The sequence below is a fragment of the Gorilla gorilla genome, chromosome 1 (assembly GCF_029281585.2).
Source record: "Gorilla gorilla gorilla isolate KB3781 chromosome 1, NHGRI_mGorGor1-v2.1_pri, whole genome shotgun sequence".
NCBI lineage: Eukaryota > Metazoa > Chordata > Mammalia > Primates > Hominidae > Gorilla > Gorilla gorilla.
The window spans coordinates 60330335-60354339 of record NC_073224.2 but is presented as its reverse complement, the minus strand read 5'-3'; the positions used below and the strand labels follow the sequence as shown (position 1 = coordinate 60354339).

The 24005-nt window shown below is 33.3% G+C and overlaps 1 protein-coding gene across 5 annotated transcripts in view; it reads right to left on the bottom strand.

Annotated features, from left to right (window-relative positions):
* KCNT2 (potassium sodium-activated channel subfamily T member 2) overlaps nucleotides 1-24005 on the bottom strand; it is a 381853-nt gene that overhangs the window by 188890 nt on the left and 168958 nt on the right. For all 5 annotated transcript variants that reach the window (XM_055378337.2, XM_055378343.2, XM_019028251.4 and 2 more), the window contains exons 9-12: nucleotides 12037-12217; nucleotides 10568-10732; nucleotides 8316-8452; nucleotides 5517-5580 (exon numbers count right to left, since the gene is read on the bottom strand). In XM_055378337.2, the coding sequence (XP_055234312.2) occupies nucleotides 5517-5580; nucleotides 8316-8452; nucleotides 10568-10732; nucleotides 12037-12217 (547 nt within the window). The remainder of the gene's footprint in view (nucleotides 1-5516; nucleotides 5581-8315; nucleotides 8453-10567; nucleotides 10733-12036; nucleotides 12218-24005) is intronic.

Below are 24005 nucleotides of genomic sequence, written 5' to 3'. Positions count from 1 at the left end.
CAATTTAAATTATTATCTACTAGCTTTCTATTATGGAACAAAAGAGTATAACTTTCTTCTCATCCCTCATTCCGAATTTCCCTTTTCCCATCCTTTGAATATACAAGTCATGATTCACTTAGCGATGGGGATATATTCTGAGAAATCCATCATTAGACGATTTTGTCATTGGGCATAGACTGTACTTACACAAACCTTAATGGTACAGCCTAGTACGTACTAGGCTATAGGGTATAACCTATTGATCTTAGTCAACATCATCACAAACACATAAGCTCTGCACTGCTAAGTTACAACAGCTATGATGTCACTAGGCAATAGGAATTTTTCAGCTCCATTATAATCCTATGGGACGACCATTGTATATTCAGTGTGTCACTGAAATGTTATGTGGTGCATGACTGTAGTTCGATAATTTTTAAATCAATCTTCAGTGTTCACATTATTATGGCTGTTTTTCATAGAACAGCATGTTGAGTGCTATAATTATATTTCCAATCTTGAATGATCTGTTTTCCATTCTAATTGTCTCTTTTGACATTTGTTAGTTTTCTAACCACTCATTGCTAATTCAGAATCTGTCTGCTTGGGCTACCATAAAAAAATACCCCAGATTTGGCTGGGCACAGTGGCTCACACCTGTAATCCCAGCACTTTGGGAGGCCAAGGTGGGCAGATCACCTGAGGTCGGAAGTTCAAGACCAGCCTGACCAACATGGAGAAACTCCATCTCTACTAAAAATACAAAAAATAAAAATAAAAATAAATAGATAAACAAACAAACAAACAAATAAATAAATAGCCAGGCATGGTACCCGGAAGGCGGAGGTTGCAGTGAGCCGAGATCGTGTCATTCAACTCCAGCCGGGGCAAGAAAAGCAAAACTCAAGTCTCAAGAACAACAACAACAACAACAACAACAAAAACAACTCAGATTTGATGACTTAAACAAAAGACATTTATTTTGTCACAGTTCTGGCAACTGGAAGTTCTAGGACAAAGTCCCAGCAGAGTTGGTTTCCTCTGAGGCCTGTGACATTGGCATCTTTACCTGGTTACCTTATATGCACACCCACCCCTGGTATCTCTGTATATCCTATCATCTTATTCTCCTCTTACAAGGACATCAGCCATATTAGATTAGAGCCCACCCTAATGGCTTCATTTTAACTTAATTACCTATTTAAAAGCCCTATATCCAAATATAGTAAAATTGTGAAGAACTAGGAGTTAGGGCTCCAACAAGTGAAAATAAAAGGGGAGACAAAATGCAATCCAAAACCCCTGCCCAGAAGTGGAAAGCTCTTCTCAATACACTCAACCACATGAGGTAACGCCAGCTTGGTCTCCTCCCCAGAGGTGGCCTTCCTGAAGTTCTCCACTCCTCACAATGGTCTGACTGCTGGCACTGAGAGCCTGCTGTTTAGGGTCCACTTCCACCATTACTTTGGAAATTTCCATTCTCTCCTCTGTGCTGGATCCCCTGAGGCTACTTCTCCTTCACTCACTCCTTGTTTTTGGTAAACACATCTTCCAGCAGCTTCCAGAGAGTTGTGCATTCTTTAAAATCTTTAGTTTATATAAATAACTTCTTTCTACTTTCTTTTTCTTTAATTTTTAATTTTTTTATTTATTTTATTATTATTATACTTCAAGTTTTAGGGTACATGTGCACAATGTGCAGGTTAGTTACATATGTATACATGTGCCATGCTGGTGTGCTGCACCCATTAACTCATCATTTAGCATTAGGTATATCTCCTAATGCTATCCCTCCCCCCTCCCCCCACCCCACAACAGTCCCCAGAATGTGATGTTCCCCTTCCTGTGTCCATGTGTTCTCATTGTTCAGTTCTCACCTATGAGTGAGAACATGCGGTGTTTGGTTTTTTGTCCTTGCGATAGTTTACTGAGAATGATGATTTCCAATTTCATCCATGTCCCTACAAAGGACATGAAGTCATCATTTTTTATGGCTGCATAGTATTCCATGGTGTATATGTGCCACATTTTCTTAATCCAGTCTATCATTGTTGGACATTTGGGTTGGTTCCAAGGACATTTGGGTTGGTTCTACTTTCTTACTAGACCAAACTTTTGCCAGGATACAAAATTCTAAGTGAAAAAATATTTCCCTTCAGAATTTTGAAAGCATTGTCCCACTGTCTTCTGCCATTACTGATGAGACATCTGAAGACATTCCAATTTTCCACCCTTAGTTTTGAATATTTTCTTCTTTTTCTCCTATTGTTCCTCTTCCTCATATGCCTTTTCCTTTTTCCTTTGGCTTCTTCTTTTGTTTCCTTCTCCCTGACCAGCACAGATCTTTTCTAGTCCTTTTTGTATAATGAGTGGGCCCTCTCAATTTGACAATTTTTGTGTGGAAAATTTGAGCGTATTATGTCTTTCATAATATTCTACCCTAGTGTTTTATAAAATCCCTTTCTTAAATTCCTACTATATTGATATTGCTTCTCTCTAACTACCATAATTTTCTCACCTTTTTAATTCTTCTTTTACACTATTTGGTTTTATTGTTCATTTTATTATTCTTCATTCTTCAATGTCCTTAGGTTTACCTTCTAGGCTTTTTATTAAATTATTCATTTTTTATGCTAGATTTAATTTCCAGGAGCTCTTTCAGGTTCACTGAGTGTCTTGTTTTGTTTTGTGGTCTAGTCTACTATTCTTATTTTATGTATGTACCATATTCTCATGTTACTAGGAATATTTATTAAATATATATTTTAAGATTGATTTCTATTTCCAGAACTATATGGTATTGTTTGATTCCTCTGAGTTTCTCTTTTTGTGTATGGTTTTCGTTTGTTTGTTTGCTTATTCCTTCTTGTTCTTGTTAGAAATGTCCTCAAATCCCTATGTCTGGTGTCTGGTGTCTGAATACAAGCAGGAGTTAAGCACTCAAAAGAGGTTAGGAGTTGAGTGGAGGCAGAGAGCTTTTCTCACACAGATTTTATTTTAGAGTGATCAATGTTTAATATTGCACTGAGGAACACCAGGTTTCATATCTCTGCACACACAGACACACAGACACACAGACACACACAGGCACACACACTTTTGACTGAATGATATAAGGCATTTTATCTTCTGTTGAACCATTTCCCATGAGGAAACTCCTCAAATCTTGTGTCAATGTCAATAGAGATATGGACCAGGCTGTAATGCTTCTCAGAGTCATTTGGGAAAATCATATCACGTTCAGTGATATGATTACTCTTAATTCCCTTAATTTTAGCATGGTGCCTAGACTCTTAACTGTAGCTGGTGTTTCTGAGTAGAGAGTATCCCTGGATCAAATTCTCCAAATAGCAAACTCTTTTACCAGGATTAGGAAAGTAACCAGCAATGGATATGTACAGGGGTTCAAAGAACCTACTTTTCTTATAGACTTCTAACCAGTATTCATGTATTTAGTCATACATATAACCCTACATTCAGAGACATCTGGTACCTCTATTTTCTGAGACTGTTGAGGTTCGGTTGCAAAAAGCAGCTTGCTTCTAATTTGTTTCCTGTCTCAACTTAAATTTTAACTTCCTTCACTGTTGCCACTCATCTATCTGCTTTGTAGCTTGCAAAATTATTATTAATATAAAATTAGTATTGTCTCATCTACCAAATCTGTTGTCCCTATAGGTGTAAATCTTCTTACTCATTTCTTCCAATTTAGTAGTGTCAGGAAAAAAAAGAGAATGCATTTGATTAACTAAAAGCTTCCAAATTCACATTATAAAGGGTACTATAGAAGGTATTATGTATTTATTTCCTAATGCTTATACCTCTTTTGCTACACAAAGATAGTACACATACTGAAAAACTGAAAGTAATTTAAAGCCAAATTACCACTTGAGGGAGCACAACATTCACAATTACATAAGTCAACCAATTATAGAAACACTTGATTATCTTCAGTTCAAATTCATTTCTTCAATAAACATGTTTGGAGTACCTACTATGTTGAACCAATTAAGAAACGATTAAAGTAGTGCTTAAATGAACTGATCAATCAGTCTGATCTGAATTAAGGTAGTAATTGTGAAGAAAGTGGGGAGTAGATACTTTTTCTCATATATATATTTCAAAAAATATTTTAAAAGTTTTCCAATCATTTTTTGGTCTACACTCTTCTGTTAGTTTCCTAGGGCTGCCAAACAAAGTACCACAACCTGAGTGGCTTAAACAACAGAATGTTATTGTCTCACAGTTCTACAGACTGGAATTTGGAAATCAAGTTGCTGGCAGGGTTGGATCTTCCTGAGAGCTGTGAGGGAAGGATCTGTTCCAGACCTCTCTCCTTGGCATGTATATTGCCGTCTTCATGTTTACATGGTGTTTTCCCTGTATACATGTCTGCCTCCAAATTTTCTCTTTTTATAAGGACACTGACTGGTCATACTGGATTAGCGCCTACCCTAATGGTCTCATTATAAATTTATTACTTCTTTCAACACCTTATCACCACACAAGTTCACATGCTGAGGTAATAAGGGTTGGGACTTCAACGCAGGAATTTTGTAGGCCCACAATTCAGCTAATAGCAGCCCACTCCAAATGAAAGATGAGAAAATCAGTTTAAACATTTTAGAAATGGATAAGTAGTTTAGGTAAATTAGAGTGAGGACAACACAGAGCCTGCCCATTCAGGACTTACAGTCCTAGATTAATGTAAAAGAGTATGCCTATTAAGTGCTCCAGAAGAGAATAAAACATATAGCTGAAAGATCTATGCACATTTTGCCTTTTCCCATTCTCTATAGAAACCACCAATTGTTCTCATTTGTCCACACATTGCAGATAATGGCTAGAGATGGAGTCATTGGCTTAGAAACACAGGAGGTAGTAGAATTTACTGAACATAAAATAATGAAGCACTTAAAAAAATTATAAAATAAAAAAGTTTAAATATAGTTTATACCATTATTTGCTTTATACAATTTAATTTAGTTATAAGTTTGATAGAACTGTGGACCTAAAAAATGCATCATAAACATCATATAAGCCAAAGGTTACCAAACTGAAATGTGTTTCAGAATTACCTGTGGAGCTTTTAAAAATACAGAGATTGTTGATTACCACCCCAAATATCTTGAATAGAAGGTTCTCAAATGCATAGTTTTGAGAAACTCTCCAATTGGTTCTAATGCCTGATCCATCTGCTTTGTCTTAAGGTTGAAAAAATTGAGGCCACTTTAACAAAACTACATATCATAAGACATATTTAATAAAAAATGTTCCAGTTCTGTTTATATAAGATTCATTTTGATCAACAGATTATGAGAATATTAATAAAAACTATTTGAAAAACACTTTTGTTAATACAATCAATGATACAACTGTTCTTATGGAAAAGATAGCTCAGTAATATTTGTTTCCTTTTAGTAAAACTTTAAGGTCACCAATACTTAATGTTGGCGAATTTTTAAAAACTCAAATTTAAAAAAATCTTCTAAAATGGAAAGCACAACTTACTAAAAAAGATTTTAGAAACTTACAGATGATGTCCTATCCACTTCACAACGGCTACTGAGAATAAAACAGGCCTCAGCGTCATCCATCCTAAATACAGATGGAAAAACAAAATAATCACACACTGAAATATCTACATGTTTTCTGAAAAACAGAATTTCAGTCTTTTTAGTCCATATATTGCACAAAATGTACATGTAGACCATGTGTATCCTTAAGCTTAAATGAAAGTTGAATTTCTAGCAGATCATGACTATATCTGATTTTGAACAAAAAAAAAATTTGCTATTGGGTTGTCTATTATAACTTAATGTTTTATGACAAAAGTTAATAAAAGCCAAATGTTATTTCTTTGTACAATTAAATATATTTTAGATGCATGCTTTGAGTAAATTAAGGGGCTATATTGGTCTTTATTTTATGATTAATAGTATTTTAACTGTAATGTCTGAATCAAACTAAGAGGGGTGGAATACAGCTTCTCTGTATTCATAAGTAAAACTCTAGTTTGTATTTATACTTCCTGGAGATCATTCAGCATCTTTTTCCAAGCCCCTTCCCCTCATACTAGGGTTCAATATTTCTTAAGTTTAGTGATAAAGACACAGTATATTTTAGTGTTTGATACCTGATGTTCTAAGAGCACAAGAATGTTTATTTTCAAAATGAGGAATGATTTATCTCTGTGGTTCGCTGGATAAAGTAAATATTTTCCAAAAAAAAAATGGTTTCTATGGGGAGGAAATATAAAAGTCCTTGAAATAAGACCAAACCAAACAGTTCTGGGAAAATGTTGCGCCATGGTTATTAAGATAATATGAGTGTTGGATAACTTTCTTTAAACACCATTTTCAACTAAGCAATTCAAAACTCATGCAACTAACCTACGAAACTTGTTTGGAGAATCCTACTGCATGCTCTATGCATGAGGAATTGCACTGAAAAATGTATTAGTTTATATTAAATCCCAAATATTTTATAGGAAGCTAAGATTGGAAATGAACATAAAAATGGATACTGCGTCACTCTAACTTATTTTTTTAAATAGCTTTTAGTGTATGACCAGACAGCTACCTCTCTCTCTCCTTCATTCCCTTCCCTTTTCTTTTATCACGTGGAGGAATTCTTCCTGTAAATATGGTCGCTTTTACCAAGACATCATTTTAAGACTATTGGTAATAAATTAGTTATATTAATCCTAAATAGTATATAGCTTAGATACTAATAGCTAATACCAATAACTCAGATAAACTTGTTAGGCGGAAAGAAGCCTCCATGTATTACACAAATTCATATTGAACATAATATGAATGTTCTTCATGTTTATTGTGTGAAGAACTTAACTGTCATACAATAAATTAAGAATATTGATTATTTACACCAATGAATACAATGATCTAGATTATAGTAGTATCTAAGCATCTATTTCTCTAGCACACCCAAATAATGAGTATAGATAGCAAACAGTAAACACCTAAAGCCAGGGTTTACCTGAGGTGCTGGGAAAATCTGATGACTTAAAGAACTGTCACATGTACAATGACCACAAATATGAAGTATTTAATCCACCAAAAAGATGAAAATACTCACAAAGAAATGTAACTTTCCAATTAGATAACACTCATTATATCCTGCTAGTTTCTCATGCTGTTTTTTTTCAGAAGTTAAATCATTGAAAAAAAAACTCCATTAAATCGACTTTATTATATATAAATCAATGGTAACATCAGAGTTCCTGACTAGGTATCTAGTCATCATTTTAAGGGTTATGCAGCACAAAGGAGTCCAGAAGTCTGTTCCACAAAACAGTTGACTTTTCTTCTGTTCTTTTCCAACACCCACTAGACAGACACACACACACACACACATACACACACACACTTGCACACACAGTGAAGACAGGCACAAACACACACCCACTCATGTACACTCAGGTTATCCAGGAAAGAAAAAAAAAGTATAAAGCACTTATGCTATTCAATTCAGTGGTGAGACTTTTAAATCTAGAAGAGTATGCAGGACAACTCAAGGGTAAACATGAAGATATGTTTAAAACTTTAAAAACAGCAGAAAATATTGAGCAAAACCACTTTTGTTGAAGATACCTTCTGGCATCTGAAACTAAGGAGACTGTTTCGCAGAAACTCTGTTTCCGTGGTGTCCACGCTATGCTCAATAATACTCACATTCTACTCATATGATACAACTTGGTAACTTGTGACAAATGTTTAAGACTATGTCACCTTTAAGACAAATTGCCTGGTACATGCACAAAAAGAAGAGGGTAGCTAAGTAAGTCCTGTCACCTTTCTGATTCCTCTAGTCCACGGCAACCATTTTTTCTCTGACCCCAGGCAAAACAAGTGCTATGTGTCCAATACATAGTGCAAGCTCTTTAAAATGTAAACCCTAACTCACACTGCACTGGTATGTCACACCATATTTAGCCCACAATTTTTAGATGTGGGATAAAAACAGTATTCGGGAATTTGGAGACTACTCTAACAGTGAGTCTGGATACCTCAGTGAATCTCTGACAGCTTAAGATAATTATTCTGGGCCACTTTTTTCATTGTGCTGTGTGGTCACAGTCTTCTGAACAGTTTTGCCTTGAGATGAGGCTGAAAAAGAGGAGTAAACACACTGATTTTATGATATATTTTTGACCTTTTAGTTTGGCCAGCAGAGGGACTAAGGCAAGAGTCTATACTCAAACATACTTAAACACATCTTGCAACACTGAAAATTGCTAAAATTTGGAGGAAAGAGAAAATATTAAGTCACTCAAAACTGTAAGCTGCAAGATGAAAGGCAGGGATACCTACTTTGCTCTCAATAGGTCTTGATCTTTAAGGGCTGAACCTTGAAGGTAGATAACTCGTTGGGACCACATTGGAATCTGCAGTATCCTTCGAACCTGTACATCCATTTCAGTAGGACACAAAATCACCACATAATAATCCTATTCAAAACAAAATGGGCAATGGAATAGAAACAAAAATGTTTTATGTTACACTACATAGAAAAATAAAATATCTAAGAAAAATTTGAAATATGATAAAACTGAAATGAACTTTTGCTAATAAAATTTCACATTTAAAACCTGGACATATATTAAATAGCATTACACTATAATAAATACAAATGGGACATACACAAATCTCATAAATCAATAAATTCATCTCAACTTATTTCAGTCTTACTAAGACCATAAGGGAAGGTAATCAATGGTTATACCTGGCACACACTTTCAGCTTGTGAAGGTTTTAGTTTTATCTACAGACTGATCCTAAAATATATATTGAACACCAGGCAGAAGCATTTAAGTATCAATTCATACTTCATTACTTTTAGGATCAAAATTGTGATAGTGATTTATATCATTTAGCTATATAATTATGAAACAATAATTTTGAACAGTTTCTGATGAATATTTGAATGAATAAGGATCCATAAAAATATTGAAAATACGGACAAAGTAAATTAAATGAACATGATATCAAAATATTACAAAATATATGGTCCTTTGGAGAAAATTACATCTGAGTGGTGAAACAGTTTAAACCAATGATTTATAGAAATTAAAATTCTCTGGTAAACATTCACCATTTTACTGCTGTAAAATATATCTACTAGGAATTTCTGGAGTTTAAATAATTCTCTACATTGATACTAGATAAAGTTAATGACTGTATGATATGGTTTGGATTTGTGTCCCTGCCCAAACCTCATGTTAAATTGTAATTCCAAATGTTAAGAGAGGGGCCTGATGGGAGGTGACTGAATCATGGTGGCAGATTTCCCCCTTGCTGTTTTCCTGATAGTGAGTGTGTATCACCCCCCTCTTCCTCCTGCTCTGGCCATGTGAAGACACACCTGCTTCCCTTTCGCATTACATGTGACCATAAGTTTCCTTAGGCCTCCCCAGCCATGTTTCCAGTATAGCCTGTGGAACCGCAAGCCAATTAAATCTCTTTTCTTTATACATTATCCTCTCTCAGGCAATTCTTTATAGCAGTGTGAGAGCAGGCTAATACACCATGGGATCAAAATTTTCCCACAAATGGATTTCCTTTATGAGTTATAATAAGTAAGCTTGAAATTAATTAAATATAAATAATTAAAAAAACAAGTATGGAGTTGCTATTAAAAATGCAAGTTAACATATGAAAACAAAAGAATAAGAACAAAATGATTCTGCCATTTAAGATAGAACAAAATGATTCTATCATTTAAGAATCAATTATAAATTAAGTGTTTTAAAACACAAAAATATAGTATTTATAAAGGTCTACAAAATATTCACAAATCAATATTTCTATGTTTTGTAAGGAAAGGATAATTAGAAATACTAAGCATTGTCTTGAAGTCTGGAGTTATTCTACTTCTTGACAAAAATTTGTTGAGTAAATACAAGACCTTCAACAGACTAAGTGCAGTAAGCAGGAAAGGAGATTAATGCCTTGGCCCATAGCAGAAAGTGGAAATATTCAAGAATTTTATCTGCATAGACAGAAAAAAAAAGTTTCTTCTTAATTCATATTCTCAATTCAGCTAGTTATTGTCCAATTTTTGGTCATGTATTGCTATACATATAGGATCTATTTATACTTCAGGAAACAAAAGAAAAAAATGAAAGTCCCAGACTTCCACATTTCCATTAGCAATCCTTGATAAAATTCTGCAGTATTTAACTGAGCAGATGATATTGAAATGGTTTCTTTCTTGTTTTATTATATTTTATCTTAAAATTCAATGTTCCATAAAAATATCATTTATGCTCTACCCAAGGGAGAAAAAGCAATCTTTTAATTCAAAGAAAAATTTTCTTGTAGCATTAACATTATTCCATCTGTCTTTCAACGTAGATACAGAAGGAAACTTAAAATACTGAGTATTCCTCCAGCATTTTTTTTCTATGTTCCTGGTTATATTTGTGGTTCTTCATTTACTCCTTCTATATTTGGTTGTATAAATAAAAATCCTCCACAAAGCAGGCTGCACCATCAGTTAATTGACTTTGACAATATGTTAGTAGGTATGATCCAGTATAGCACATAATATAAGCCAAATGTACCTGGAGCCTAGGATGAGCATAGAATTCATTTAAAAAATCCATAAGTAAATCAATCTTCAGTGAGCTGACACACAGGACGACATGCTTTTCAGTTTGAGCTCTATGTCGACTATAGTTTCCTCCTGACTTTTGTCTCTCCATCCACAAATAAGCCAGCTGTTCAAACTGTAATATATTTTCCACATGTGAATGAAAAACACAGTAAGGAAATAAATAAATCAATGCAATACATCTATTGTTTATTAGGTACTTTCAATTTCCTAGATGGAACTCATTGAGATTCTAATTGTCAGTATTCCCCTTCAACGACAGAATTTTCATATAATTTCTACAGAGGCTGCAAATGTCTCCCAGGGGCTTCAGGTCTCCAAGGAAACATATTAACACTGATTTTGCTATCACATAATAACAGGCCACTAAGAGGTTTGTACCTCTGCTTTATGTCCAGTAGAGCTGAGTGAAAGAGAAAAGCCTCATTGCTATTTTCCCACATTCTCTGTCAAATTCTAACCACATCTCATGCAATAGGAGTTACTCTTACCATAACACACAAGGCCACATTCTAGCTGTACAGTAGCCATTAACGGAGGAAAGTGAAAGGTGCAAGGGAGGGATGCATGAATTTATCAGAGTAGGAAGGCCATTTTTGTAGGTATTCTATTCAGATACATTGCGGCCAAAGTTTTGCAATGGAATATGCAAGTTTGATTTGCATTTCCCTATAGCCTGCTTCTGATCTGCCCACACATGGGCAGCCAGGGCTTATTATAGGAAAGAGTTAGAGATTGCATCTACTTATTTTTAATTCCATTTATATATCCATCCCTTTGCAACCTCCCTACTCACTCCCCAAAGTGCCACATAATATTTACATACCATGTTCAGACTTTTTTTTTTTTTTTTTTTTTTTTTTTTTTTGTAGAGATGGGGTTTTACCTTATAGCCCAAGCTCATCTTCAACTCCTTGGCTCAAGCCATCCACCTGCCTCAGCCTCCCAAAATACTAGTATTATAGGCATGAGCCCTGCAGCTGGCCCAGATTTTATTTGACAAACATAAGTAATAGATTTTTCTTCATTGCAGTGTATGACTTTGTGGTTTATTTTGAAGAACCAAGAGAAATCAACCCTTCACAAATTTATTTCTTTGATCTATCATCCTATAATTAAAAACTATGTTATTCTATATTTAATATAATTAAGTACCCTATATTAAAAAAAATCTTGAATGATTGAAATAAGATGAGTGCTGTCAGTCATGACTGGAAGGAAAAAAAGCAACTCGGTGTTTCTAATAAAATGTAAAATGACATTTCTGCAGTAATTTATGTAATTGATTAAATGTAATGATAGTATGTGTTAGTAAATTAGTGTTAGATAAATAAGCCACTTTCCATTTCTTATCAAATGTGGAGGATTCAATTTCATGTCTCTGTACATTTCTACGCAATGTAAGATTGTTTTGTTTACCTGGATGGGTAGAACCACAAGAGCAACACAAATCATAGCAACTACAAAAAGCTTGGAGGACCATGTTTCAGGAGTGACATCCCCGAAGCCCACAGTAGAAAACGTCACAATGCAGAAATAAAGGGAGTCAAAGAGATTCAGCTTCTTTCCTATTCGTTCCAGATGTTGGATCCCACAAATGCTAAAGGAACAAATATGCATTACAATTAAATCTTTCAAACTGGACACATAATTTCTCATCATTATTCTTTTGAAAGCCAAAGCACATTTCATAAAGCCATTTAATAGTCCCTCTTATATTTTACAATATATTTTTCTAGGAAAGATATAATTAGTAAGTTCTTGTCCTACATTGACCAGACATGATCTTATTTTGATTAATAGACAAAAGTGGTAGCTAAAATATCACACAGTATATTTGAGTAACATGCAAAATGAACAGACAATTTCATGGGTGATACACATAGACACTGAATGAACATCAACACAAGAAATCGCTACCTCTAATCCCTACCAAAATACCAAGTCTTTTCTTTTTCCTTTTTTTATAATTTTTTTGAGACTCTTTTTCTTTTTTTATAATTTAGGAAGAAGAGAAAGACAGTAAAAGGCTTGAGGAGTTAACAATTGCCAAATGGTATGGTTTGAATGCTGTCCCCTCCAAAACTCATGTTAAAATTTAATTGCCATTGTACCATACTAAAAGGTGAGACCATTAAGAGGTGTTTAGGTCATAAGGGCTCCACCAACATGAATGAACTAATGTTGGTATCCTGGGAATGGGCTCCCTCACAAGATCGATCTCTCTCTCTCTCTCTCTCTCTCTCTCTCTCGCTCTCTCTGTCTCATGTGTGCTTTCTCTCTCTTTGCCTTTCTACAATGTTATGAGATAGCAAGAAGGCCCTCACCAGTTGCCAGCACCTTGATCTTGGATTCCCAGCCTCCAAACCCAATATAAGCCGATACGCTTCCATTTACTATAAATTACCCAGTTTCAGGTATTATTTTAAGGCAGCACAAAATGGACTAAGACACAAAACAATTCTTAAAACAAGTCCTTAAATGAATCAATCATTTGTGCAAAGCTATTGATGAGGTGACAGTAAGAGAGCAGCGTAAAAGTTGTTAGATGTCCTCAAATTAGAAATGTGTTAAAATCACATTAGAAATAATGCTGCTATTAACAAAAAAAAAAAAAAAAGCAAAGTGAGACTATGAATAATAAAATGTGTTGTGCAATGTTGGAGGAAGATGTAAGATTTGCAACACAGCAATCAGTGTATAATTGCTATAGTTTGAATGCTTGTGTCCCCTCCAAAATTCATGTTGAAACTTAAATTCAGAATGCAACATTATTCAGAGGTGGGCTTTAGGAGGTGATTAAATCTGGAGCTCTCAAGAATGGAATTAGCAATCTTATAAAAGTGTTGGAGGGAACTAGCTAGCCCTCTTTTTGCTCTTCTGCCTTCTGCCATGTGAAGACACGCCACAATGCGTCATCTTGGTGAGAGAGAAGGCTCTCACCAGATACCAAATCTGTGAGCCCTTGATCATGAACTCCCCTTCTTCTAGAACTGTGAGAAATATGTTTCTGTTCATAAATTACCCAGTCTCAAGTATTTTGTTACAGCAGCACAAATGAACTAACACAGAAATTGACATTGAGAAATAGGGTGTTGCTATAACAAATACCTAAAAATGTGGAAGCAGCTTTGGAATTGGGTAACGGGTAGAGGTGGGAAAAGTTTTAGGGTACATGCCAGAAAAAAGCCTAGATTTTCAGTGTTTAAGGGCAATTTTGGTGAAGGCTCAGAAGAAGAGAGTAGAGAGAGCCTAACTCTTCTTACAGATTATTTAAACAGTCATGACCAGAATATTGGGGGAAATACCGACAGTAAAGGCCTTTCTGATGAGTTCTTAGACAGAAATGAAGACTATCTAATTGGAAACTGGAGGAAAAGGCATCCTTATTACAAAGTGGTAAAACTTGATAATTATGTCTGTGTCCTAATATTTTGTGGAAGGCACAATTTAAAGGTGGTGAACTAGAATATGTAGCAGAAGAAATCTCTAAGCAAAGTGTTCGGGGAGATGTATTGTGTTTCTTGACTGCTTTTAGTAAAATGTCAGAAGAGAGAAATGGATTAAAAATGAAATTTATAATAAAAAAGGAAGCAAAACCTAAAAATTTGGAAAATACTCAGCCAGGTCAGATTGTAAATAAAAATTGTGCTCCAGAGAAAACACCAACAGTTTGTCCAAGCAACTATGTGATAAGGAGACTCTTGTAAGATAAAAGGAAGCCAGGTGGTCTTCATCAAGACAATGGAAGAATAATCCTAAAGGCATTTTGGAGCTCTTCCAGACTGTCACCCTCATCACAGGACCAGAGTGTGAAAGCTTTGAGGGCAGAATAGTTTCAACGGAGGAAACCAGGGCACGTTTGGGGCCTCAAGAGTCAGCTTTCTTCATTCTGGTGCAGTGCTCTTTGGCTACCCCAAGTGCTGGTCAAGCAGGTGCAGGAGTGACTCAGGATGCTGCTATGGAAGTCAGAGGTGGTAAACCTTGGTGGCATCCATGTGGTGCCAATTTTGCAGGTGCGCAAAGAGCACAAGCTGTGAAGGCATGGTGACCTTTCCTCTAGACTTCAAAGGATGCCTTGGAGAGCCTTGGGGCCAAGAAAGAGAACTACCACCGGGGTATGGCAGCACAGAGAGTCCCCAACTAGAGCAATGCCTGGTGGAGCCATAGGGGTGGAGCCATCCCTGAAACCCCATAGCTGTAGTCAGCAGCATGAAATGCCAGTGTGGGAGAGCTGGAGATGCTAGACCCCAACTCCATAAGTGCTGCTGTGTGGTCTTTGCCAAACAAAGCTTAGAAGATGGGGCTTCCCATGGCCTGGTAGGGGCCGACTCCTCCCCAGTGTGACCAGAAGTCAAGACATGGAGTCAAAAAGTATTCTCAAACCTCAGGATTTAATGTTTCTTCCTTGTTGGATTTCCAACTTAATTGGGACTTATTACCCATTTCTTCTTGCCTATTTCTCCCCTTTGGAATAAGAATATCTATCCCATGCCTCTCTCACCATTGTATTTTGGAAGCACAAAACTTGTTTAATTTCACAGGCTCACAGCTGAAGAGTAATTTGCCTCAGGATGAATCATGCCTTGAGTCTCACCCATATCTAATTTAGGTGATATTTAGATGAGACTTTGGACTTAGAGTTGGTGTTGGAACAACTTAAGACTTTAGGGGCTACTGGGATGAAATAAAATGTATTTTGTATGTGAGCAGGACATGCATTTTGATGGGCCAGGAGCAGAAGGCTATGGTGTGAATGTGTCCCCTCCAAAATTCACACTGACACTTAAATCCCACAAGGCAACATTATTAAGAAGTGGGGCCTTTAGGAGGTGATAAGTCATAAGGGTAGAGCACTGATGAATAGAATTAGCAACCTTATAAAATTGTGGGTGAGAACCAGCTGGGCTGTTTTTGCCCTTCTGCCTTGGGAGGATGCAATAGTAAAGCCCCATCTTGAAAGCAGAGAGAAGGCACTCAACAGATGTTAAATTTCCAGCATCTTGATCTTGGCCTTCACAGCCTTCAGGATTGTGAAAAAGGAATTTCTATTGTTTATATATTACCCAGCCTCAGGAATTTTGTTATAGCAGCACAGACTAATATAATCATGGAATACTACTCAGTAAATAAATAAATAAATAAAAATTAAAAGAAGCCAAGTTCTGGATAAACAGCAAAAACATGTTGAGTGAAAGAAGTCAGATATAAAAGACCACATGTTGTATGATTCTGTTTATATGAAATATCCAGAGAAGAGCCAGCAAATTAGTGGTTGCCTGGGACTGATGATGGGAATGTGGTGGTGAAAATGTTCTGAAACTAAATTGAGGTGATGGTATATATCTCTTTATGTATATAACTTTGAATATACATGAGAAAATTATGGAATTTACACTTAAAATGAGTAAATTTTATGACACATATATTATATCCCTATAAAGCTATTTTAAAAATCAGTGTATATTTGTGAACACTCACTATGGCTTCTGGGCACAAGAAGCACATGGCTCAATTATGACAACCATGAAGAAATAAATATTCAATGTTTACTTTCCAGAAGTTCCTTTTCCGGCCTTTTAAGATAATCTCCTTATTTGTCTAAGTTATGTAGCATACATATTCTATTGTCTTTATGTATATATATATATATGTTTTGGTACAGTCAAGAATAAGCTTATGAATGGTTAGGTAGCTGGGTAGGTACACAGGTAGAGGGATCAAGAGACAGAAGAGAGAAAGGAAGATACATGTCATCATTTTAGTTGTTTACAACTGTTGTGTGTGTTTATTTGCTTTTTTCCTTTTTCACTTCAGGTCTCCAAAATGGCCCAGCAAAATCGCCCTCGTTTTATGCTTACAAATTTTGTGTGAGCTGCCAGACTGTAAACATTACTTAAACCAATGAGTTGATTCATAACAGTTTATTGGCTCAGCTGCCCCTATGGAATATTGCCAAACTAATTACGAGAATATTCAAATGTAGTCTAGTATTACCAAAAATGGAATTGTATAATACTTCTGTGAAGTCAAGTTTTAAAATTTTATTTAAAATAACATATGTTTGAGAGTGTAAACAATTTTTGCTTAACTTCTTTACACTTCACTAGAGAACAGAGAAGAAAGAAAGATAACATATATTTTTAATGATTCAAATACTGAGTGCTTGCTTTTGCTTGAGTCTGCATTAAAAGCCAATCTCTGATTATAGTTAAAATGTATATTTCTTAATTCAAATATATATTTTCTAGACCTAAACTACCAGAAAAGTCTCCTACTGTGCTTCCAGGTCTTTTGTTTGTCCTTTTAACATAATGTACTCATAAGGGCAGTATTCATATTCTTTAAACACAGCTCAACCTCAGGTTCAAAAAGCTGTGGGATTCTCACTGTTTAAAGAAACCTCTATAACCTGTAGTTTGATAGATTATTATAATAGCTGCCAACAAATGAAGTCATCATATGTTCTACAAACCCTTCTTTTGCAATATAATATTCCTGTACCACCCGTCAAGATATGAAGTCTATGTCTTCAGGTCCTTCAATCTGAACTGGACTAATGACTTGCTTTGACCAATAAATATGACAGAAGTGACATTATGTGGTTGCAGATGCTAAGCCTTAAGAGACATTACAGCTCTTTTTTCTCATTTTCTTGATACCCTGAGATCACCATACTGTGAAGATGGTGGTACAGTCTACTAGAGGATGAGAGGCCATGTGGAAGAGAACTAAGATGTCCTACTTGGTTCTCTTCCAATTGCCAGACATAATAGTAGGGCCATCTTACATCCTCCATTTCTCCTCAGGCCATCAATTACTGAAGTTGAAAGAGTAATTACAGGTGAGACTGGCAGAAAATCTGCCCTGGAAATCAACCACAGAATTTTGAGAAATAAAAAACTGGCTATTTTAAGCCACTAAGTTTAGGGGTGTTTTGCTATTTAGCAATAGATACTTATGTGTGTGTGTGTATATATATATATATATATATATATATATACATATATGAATATGGACTACAGCATCTGGATCTCATTTGTTTCTTTCTTAAACTTTTGTCTCATTTATCTCACCTTCACTATTTGGACTGTTTACTTAACATAATATCATATGAAATAGTCAAGTACTAAAAGCAAGTAAAATAGGCTTTACTTTTCCTAGTAACTAGTATTTATAACTCCAGCCTTTGTTTCAGGTAGTAATATTTAAATATAATAAATGAAAAATTGGGGAATTTGAAATGCATTTGATTTACTTATTGAAATTCATTCTACATAAATAATGTACAAGTAAATAATAAACTAAAAACTTGTCTTTTATAAAACAAATTGCATATTCCAATATAAGATATATTTATTTTAGTCACATTTCATTCTGAAATGTCTATGTCAATAACGTATTTCAAAAGTTTTTATGATTAACTTTGCTACCATGTTGACATACAAATCAAATGCTTGACTCATAATCCGATTATGTCACAGTGAATACTGCATGCTCTAATACAAAGTTCAGTCAATCAGTTTAGTACATACTAAAGCATTCGGACAACTGTCTAGGCTATGTTTTATGGAAGAAACAAATTACTCAATATTAGAGACAGAATTGCCTGTAATAGGTACACAATCTGGACTCCATTGTCACTTTCACATTAAGTTTTACAACTACTTCCCTTTTTATTATCTTGTTTTTATGTAAAAAGTCACCTCCTCAAAGAGTTGAAATTGTTTAGAGGGGAATTTTGCGGTAATTTGCACTAGCTTATCACATCCTAAAGATAGAACGTTCACACTATTTAAGAAAAAACTGTCTTCAAGCCTCATAAAATCCTAAAAAATTCATTTAAAAAGTATTTTTAAAATTACTACTTCCGAGTTTTTATTTTACAGAATGATACTAAGACATGGAGAAGTCTGATTTAAAAACAGAGAATGGACTGTTCTGATTCACATTATATAGTCATAGCATCATTTTCTGATACCCATTATAGAGTACCTATATACAACATGTGGAAAACATTGTTTAATTGCATATTCTTTTGGTTACCGGCAACACAACTGGTTACCGGCAACACAACTGGTTACCGGCAACACAACTGGAGAGGTTTCAAAGATAATAAATATAGACTTATTTTACTGCTCTGTGGTAATCATTCAAGTAAAATATATCCTTATATATAAACTATCTCTTCAAAAAGTAATTCAGCTAATTGTAGGAAGGAAGAGAAGAAAGTGTGCCTTCAGGACAGGTAGATACACAGACAGTTGATTGTTACCTATATGTTATATAAGAATTAAGGCAAAGACAGTTTTAGAACTGGTAACATACTAGATTTGCATTATGCACAAACGTTAATATTACACAAATACATATTAGTTATTTTACCTAGATCTGTGAATCTTAAAACATGCTACATAAAGATTTGAAGCAATACAGTGATAATCAGGCATTATAATATAGTTATCTTGTTTCATTCACACATGTCTTTGGAGCTATTATTAAATGAAAACTGTCTCCTCTCTTTCATCAAAATTAATGAATTTTGGTGAGTTCTTATTTTGTGTCTGTACCCAGAAATAATTTTAATGATAGGTAGAGATTTTCTGATAAATTAAATACAAAATGTACTCAAATACAGCACATTCATAAGCATAATATTCTATTTTGCCTTATCATAAAAGAAATGCATCTTTTCAGTCAGTTACAACCAAGTTAAACAATTTAAATTATATGTTACTTTAAAAGTGGCAAAAGAATTTAATAATGTCTCATTAAAGCATAAATAACCATAGTTGGTGGACTATAGTAAATATTTTCATATGTTTATATTTTCTAGTAATCAAATTTAATATTGTTTTGTGACTGGGAAATATATACATATTTATATATATATTTATATATATTTATTTTCGATTGCAATAAATTTTTTAATTTAAAATGTTTAGGCAGGGGATATAGGATAATAAACAAAATGTGTGTTACAATTAGGTAACTACCAAAACCAAGTATTTTAAGAAAGCTTATATATATATATTCATATATATTTTATAAATATTTATATATATAAAATATATAAATATATATAAATATATTTTATATTTATATACATAAATATATTTTTATTTATTTTTATTAATATATTATTTTTATTTATATATATTTATGTATAAATATATATTTTTATTTATATATAAATATATATTTTTATATATTTTATTTATATATAAATATATATATTTATATTTTTTATTTATATATAAATACATATTTGTATATATTTTTATTTATATATGAATACATATTTATATATCTTTTTATTTAAATATAAATATATATTTATATATATTTTTATTTATATATAAATATATATTTATATATCTTTTATTTATATATAATATATAAATATATAAATATATATTTATATATCTTTTATTTATATATAATATATAAATATATAAATATATATTTATATATTTTTATTTATATATAAATATATATTTATATATTTATATATACAAATTATATATATATATATATAAGCTTTCTTAAAATACTCGGTTTTGGTAGTTACCTAATTGTAACACACATTTTGTTTATTATCCTATATCCCCTGCCTGAACATTTTAAATTAAAAAATTTATTGCAATCTAAAATATAAAAAAGAAATCAATATCACACCATGTTCTATTTATAATTTTTGCTTAGTTAATACATATCAAAGTAACTCCAATTCATTTATAGTCATTTACTTTCAAATGAAAAATTGCAAATGAATATCTTTTTAGTATAATTTCTCCATTGCAAAAATACCTATAAATTTTAACTAATAATAAAATCATTTATATACACTAACAGGTGCTATAAAATTTTACTTAAGTATTTTGTAATGGAAAAAAGCTACCTAACATTATAAAAGTTAGTCACATTTATTCATACAAATAAATTTATTAATGGTTTACTAGCCAAGCATTGTACTGGATGTTACAGATGCAGGTATCAATAGGACAAAGATCTTTCACCCAGTCTGGTAAAAAAAGAGCCTCTAGAATCTAAAGTGAATGATTATGACCTCACTTTACTATTACTAATAATATCATAAATTAATAAATATTTTTTATTTGCTGAGTGCTAACCTAGGTAAGTTACTCAAACTTCATGCTCCTCAAATGAAAAGCAAATATATTAATAATAATATTAACTTCATTATATTGGCTATAATGAGAAATAAATGAGCTAATGCTCTGTGAAATGTCTGGGATAGAATAAGGTTCAGTGAATTCAGTAATAATTTTGTTATTTATTTATAGCCCCAGAATGAGAGAAATAGAATAATAAAAATGAATCAAATATATACACAAAAGTCTTATAAAGCTTTTGTTTCTATTTTACAAAAAAATAAAATATTACTGCTAACCATAGAGTCAGGGATTATAGAGAGAGAAAGTGGTGATAAGAAAATAGTGTTTATCCCTCTTTCCTAAGGATTCACTAACAAGTTTATTAGCAGCAGACACCATCCATGGATTAATGAGTAGCTATAATCTTGTCCTTTCTCAATGCTGCAAGTCCCAACGGTTATGGAAGTGGAAATATGGGCAATCATAGAAGGCTCCAAAAAAAGAAGAGTTAGGCAATTTGCAAAGTAAACCCATAATCTTTAACTATTTACAAAGAATAGTCATGTTGAGATTAGTTGACCTTTGGAGGGTTGACTGCCATCATTTACAGAAACTGACAACGAATTCTTGGAAAAGCAGTAAGGGAAAAAAGATTAAGCACTATTTCAGTGCCAGTATGTCAACATCAGGCTAGTGACTTGTTTTAAAGGATTACTTATCACTGAGATTAATTGAATGAAAGGATTTCATTTGTGATTATACAAAAGACAGTGTACCTGTATATCCTATATGTATATATTTATACAATTCACTGAGTTATGTAACTAATATCATGATACGTTAACATTTAAGACCTAAATTTTAAAATAGTAATATTTTGAAAAAAATCCAATAGAATTTTCTCTTTTTATATTACTTAAAACATATATTCATACTCACTATTAAGATTTAAATGGATATTTAATTTTATATGACTTACGGATTTTATATTTTGTGAATGTTAAGTATACCTATTTTTTTAAAGTTTATGCACTTTAGGAAGCAGATAAATCTCGCCGTTCACATATTTATCTTTTTGCATAACTGTGGTCAATATTCACAATATTGAGCTTAAACTGGACTTCGGCTTTCAAAACTAATTCACATAGCAATTTCTGCCTTACCATGATTTAGTTTTATATGAATGTCCACTTTGGTTAATATCTGTTTTAAAGAACACTGTCGCAGAATAAAAATCCCTTAAGAATTGTTATAGGCTGGTATTCTAGTATTTTTTTCTAAAATTCAGGTAAATGCTTGTTTAAATTATGAATACTATAGAACAAAATGACAAATGGCTAAATTTGTCCTTAAACACTTTTTCAGAATTTGATTACAACCAATGTACAACAGAAAATACAGAAATTTCCTGGGGAATTTCACATACTTTAATAATTCCAGAATTATATGAATAGAAGATTGAATACATGACTAGAACCATGTGAAACAAATATGCCCCTTGACAAGTATATTGTTTTATGTGGTTTTCAACCAATAGTTATTGATTTTCCAAATATGACCTATAGATAGTAGGGGATAAGGGCAATGGTTAATAATGACATAAAGTAAGAAATACTACAGAAAGTTTTGCAGGTAGAAGGTATGAAAATACTTCCCTTTTGGGCATGCTGAATTTAACATTCCTATTAGATATCCTCCATCCATTTGGATTTTGTATTTTATTAATATATACCTGTAGTAAGCCATCTCTTACACTCCTTGGTTTACATCCTACTTGAACTTGTTTACAGTTCTAATCTTTTCAGTTCCAAAACAATAGTAATATGGACTTGTTATTAAAAGATATATAACAACACATGGACACTGGGAGGGGAACATCACACACCAAGGCCTGTCGGTGGGTGTGGGGCAAGGGGAGGGAGCGCATTACGACAAATACCTAATGCATACGGGGCTTAAAACCTAGATGATGGGTTGATAGGTGCAGCAAACCACCATGGCACATGTATACCTATGTAACAAACCTGCACATTCTGCACATGTATCCCAGAATGTAAAGTAAAATAAACTACAGACATTCAATAAGGATACAAAGAAAGTCTTATATTATCCTACCCCTGTCTACCCTTGAGGTAATGTTTAGTGTCTTTTTATTTGTTTAATATTTTGTTTGGTTTTAATTTTTAATTTAAATGCACTTATGATTTTATCCTGGCAATTTATTACCACAGGATTTTTAAACCCATCATTTTAAAGTGAACTTTGTCTTCAGTTCTGTATTTCATTGTATGTATATGTTCCTTGAAAATCCAATTTGGCAGTAAATATTAAGCAGATACAAGATTCTGCAGTCAAATACATTTGGCAATTCTGGCTTAGGCATAGTTTTTTATCAATTGACATTTCACTTTTTTTATTGCCCTAATATTTATTGTGTATTTCTGAGAATTGATTAATTTTAAAGGATTTACCAAACATATCTGCCAAATATTTTGGTTTATACAGAATATTTCAAAGAGTTAGGGTTTTGTGGAATAAACCTTGAGAATGTGAGCCTATAATTTGTGCTTTGTCTTAGTAATTTAGAATCACAGTTTACCTTAATCATAAAATGACTTGGGTAACTTTTATCTTTGTCTATGATGTGGATTACACAGCCCTGGAGTAACTGTTCCATAAACGAATTTAATAATGAAACTGTCAGTTCCTATTTTTTTTGTTTTTTCATGGATATCAAAATATATAACTTAAAATACAACATTTAAAAAAATCTCCATCTCTACCCTTCATCTTAATCTGATTCTACTTAAAAACCCATAAGTTTGCATTTTGGCATGACCTACCATTCCTTCCACAGATCCAAAAAAATCAATATGCCTCACTAAGCATCTCTTTTACTGAGTTCCTACAAATCTGAACCTTGAGAACTTCTGACAAAGTACAGTCTATACATACAGACCCACAGCAGCCAAACAAAGCACTAGATAAGCACAGAAGCTCCCTCATCCTGCTCAGAAAGAAGCTGGGAGAAGACAGATTTCTTTCCTAAGTACTGCAATTATTTTGAAATGTGGCTCACCAAATTGAGCATGCCATATGGAAAGGAAGACTCAAAACTGTAACTCATTAAAAAAATTGACATTCCACCTTTTTGTTAACTGAAACCGTGTTAAATCTTATTAGGAATGATTTTAGTTAAAGAAACTATTTAAACACCTATGAAACATCTTAACCACATTAACTGAAAAGTATTAGGCCCCATTTTGCAGT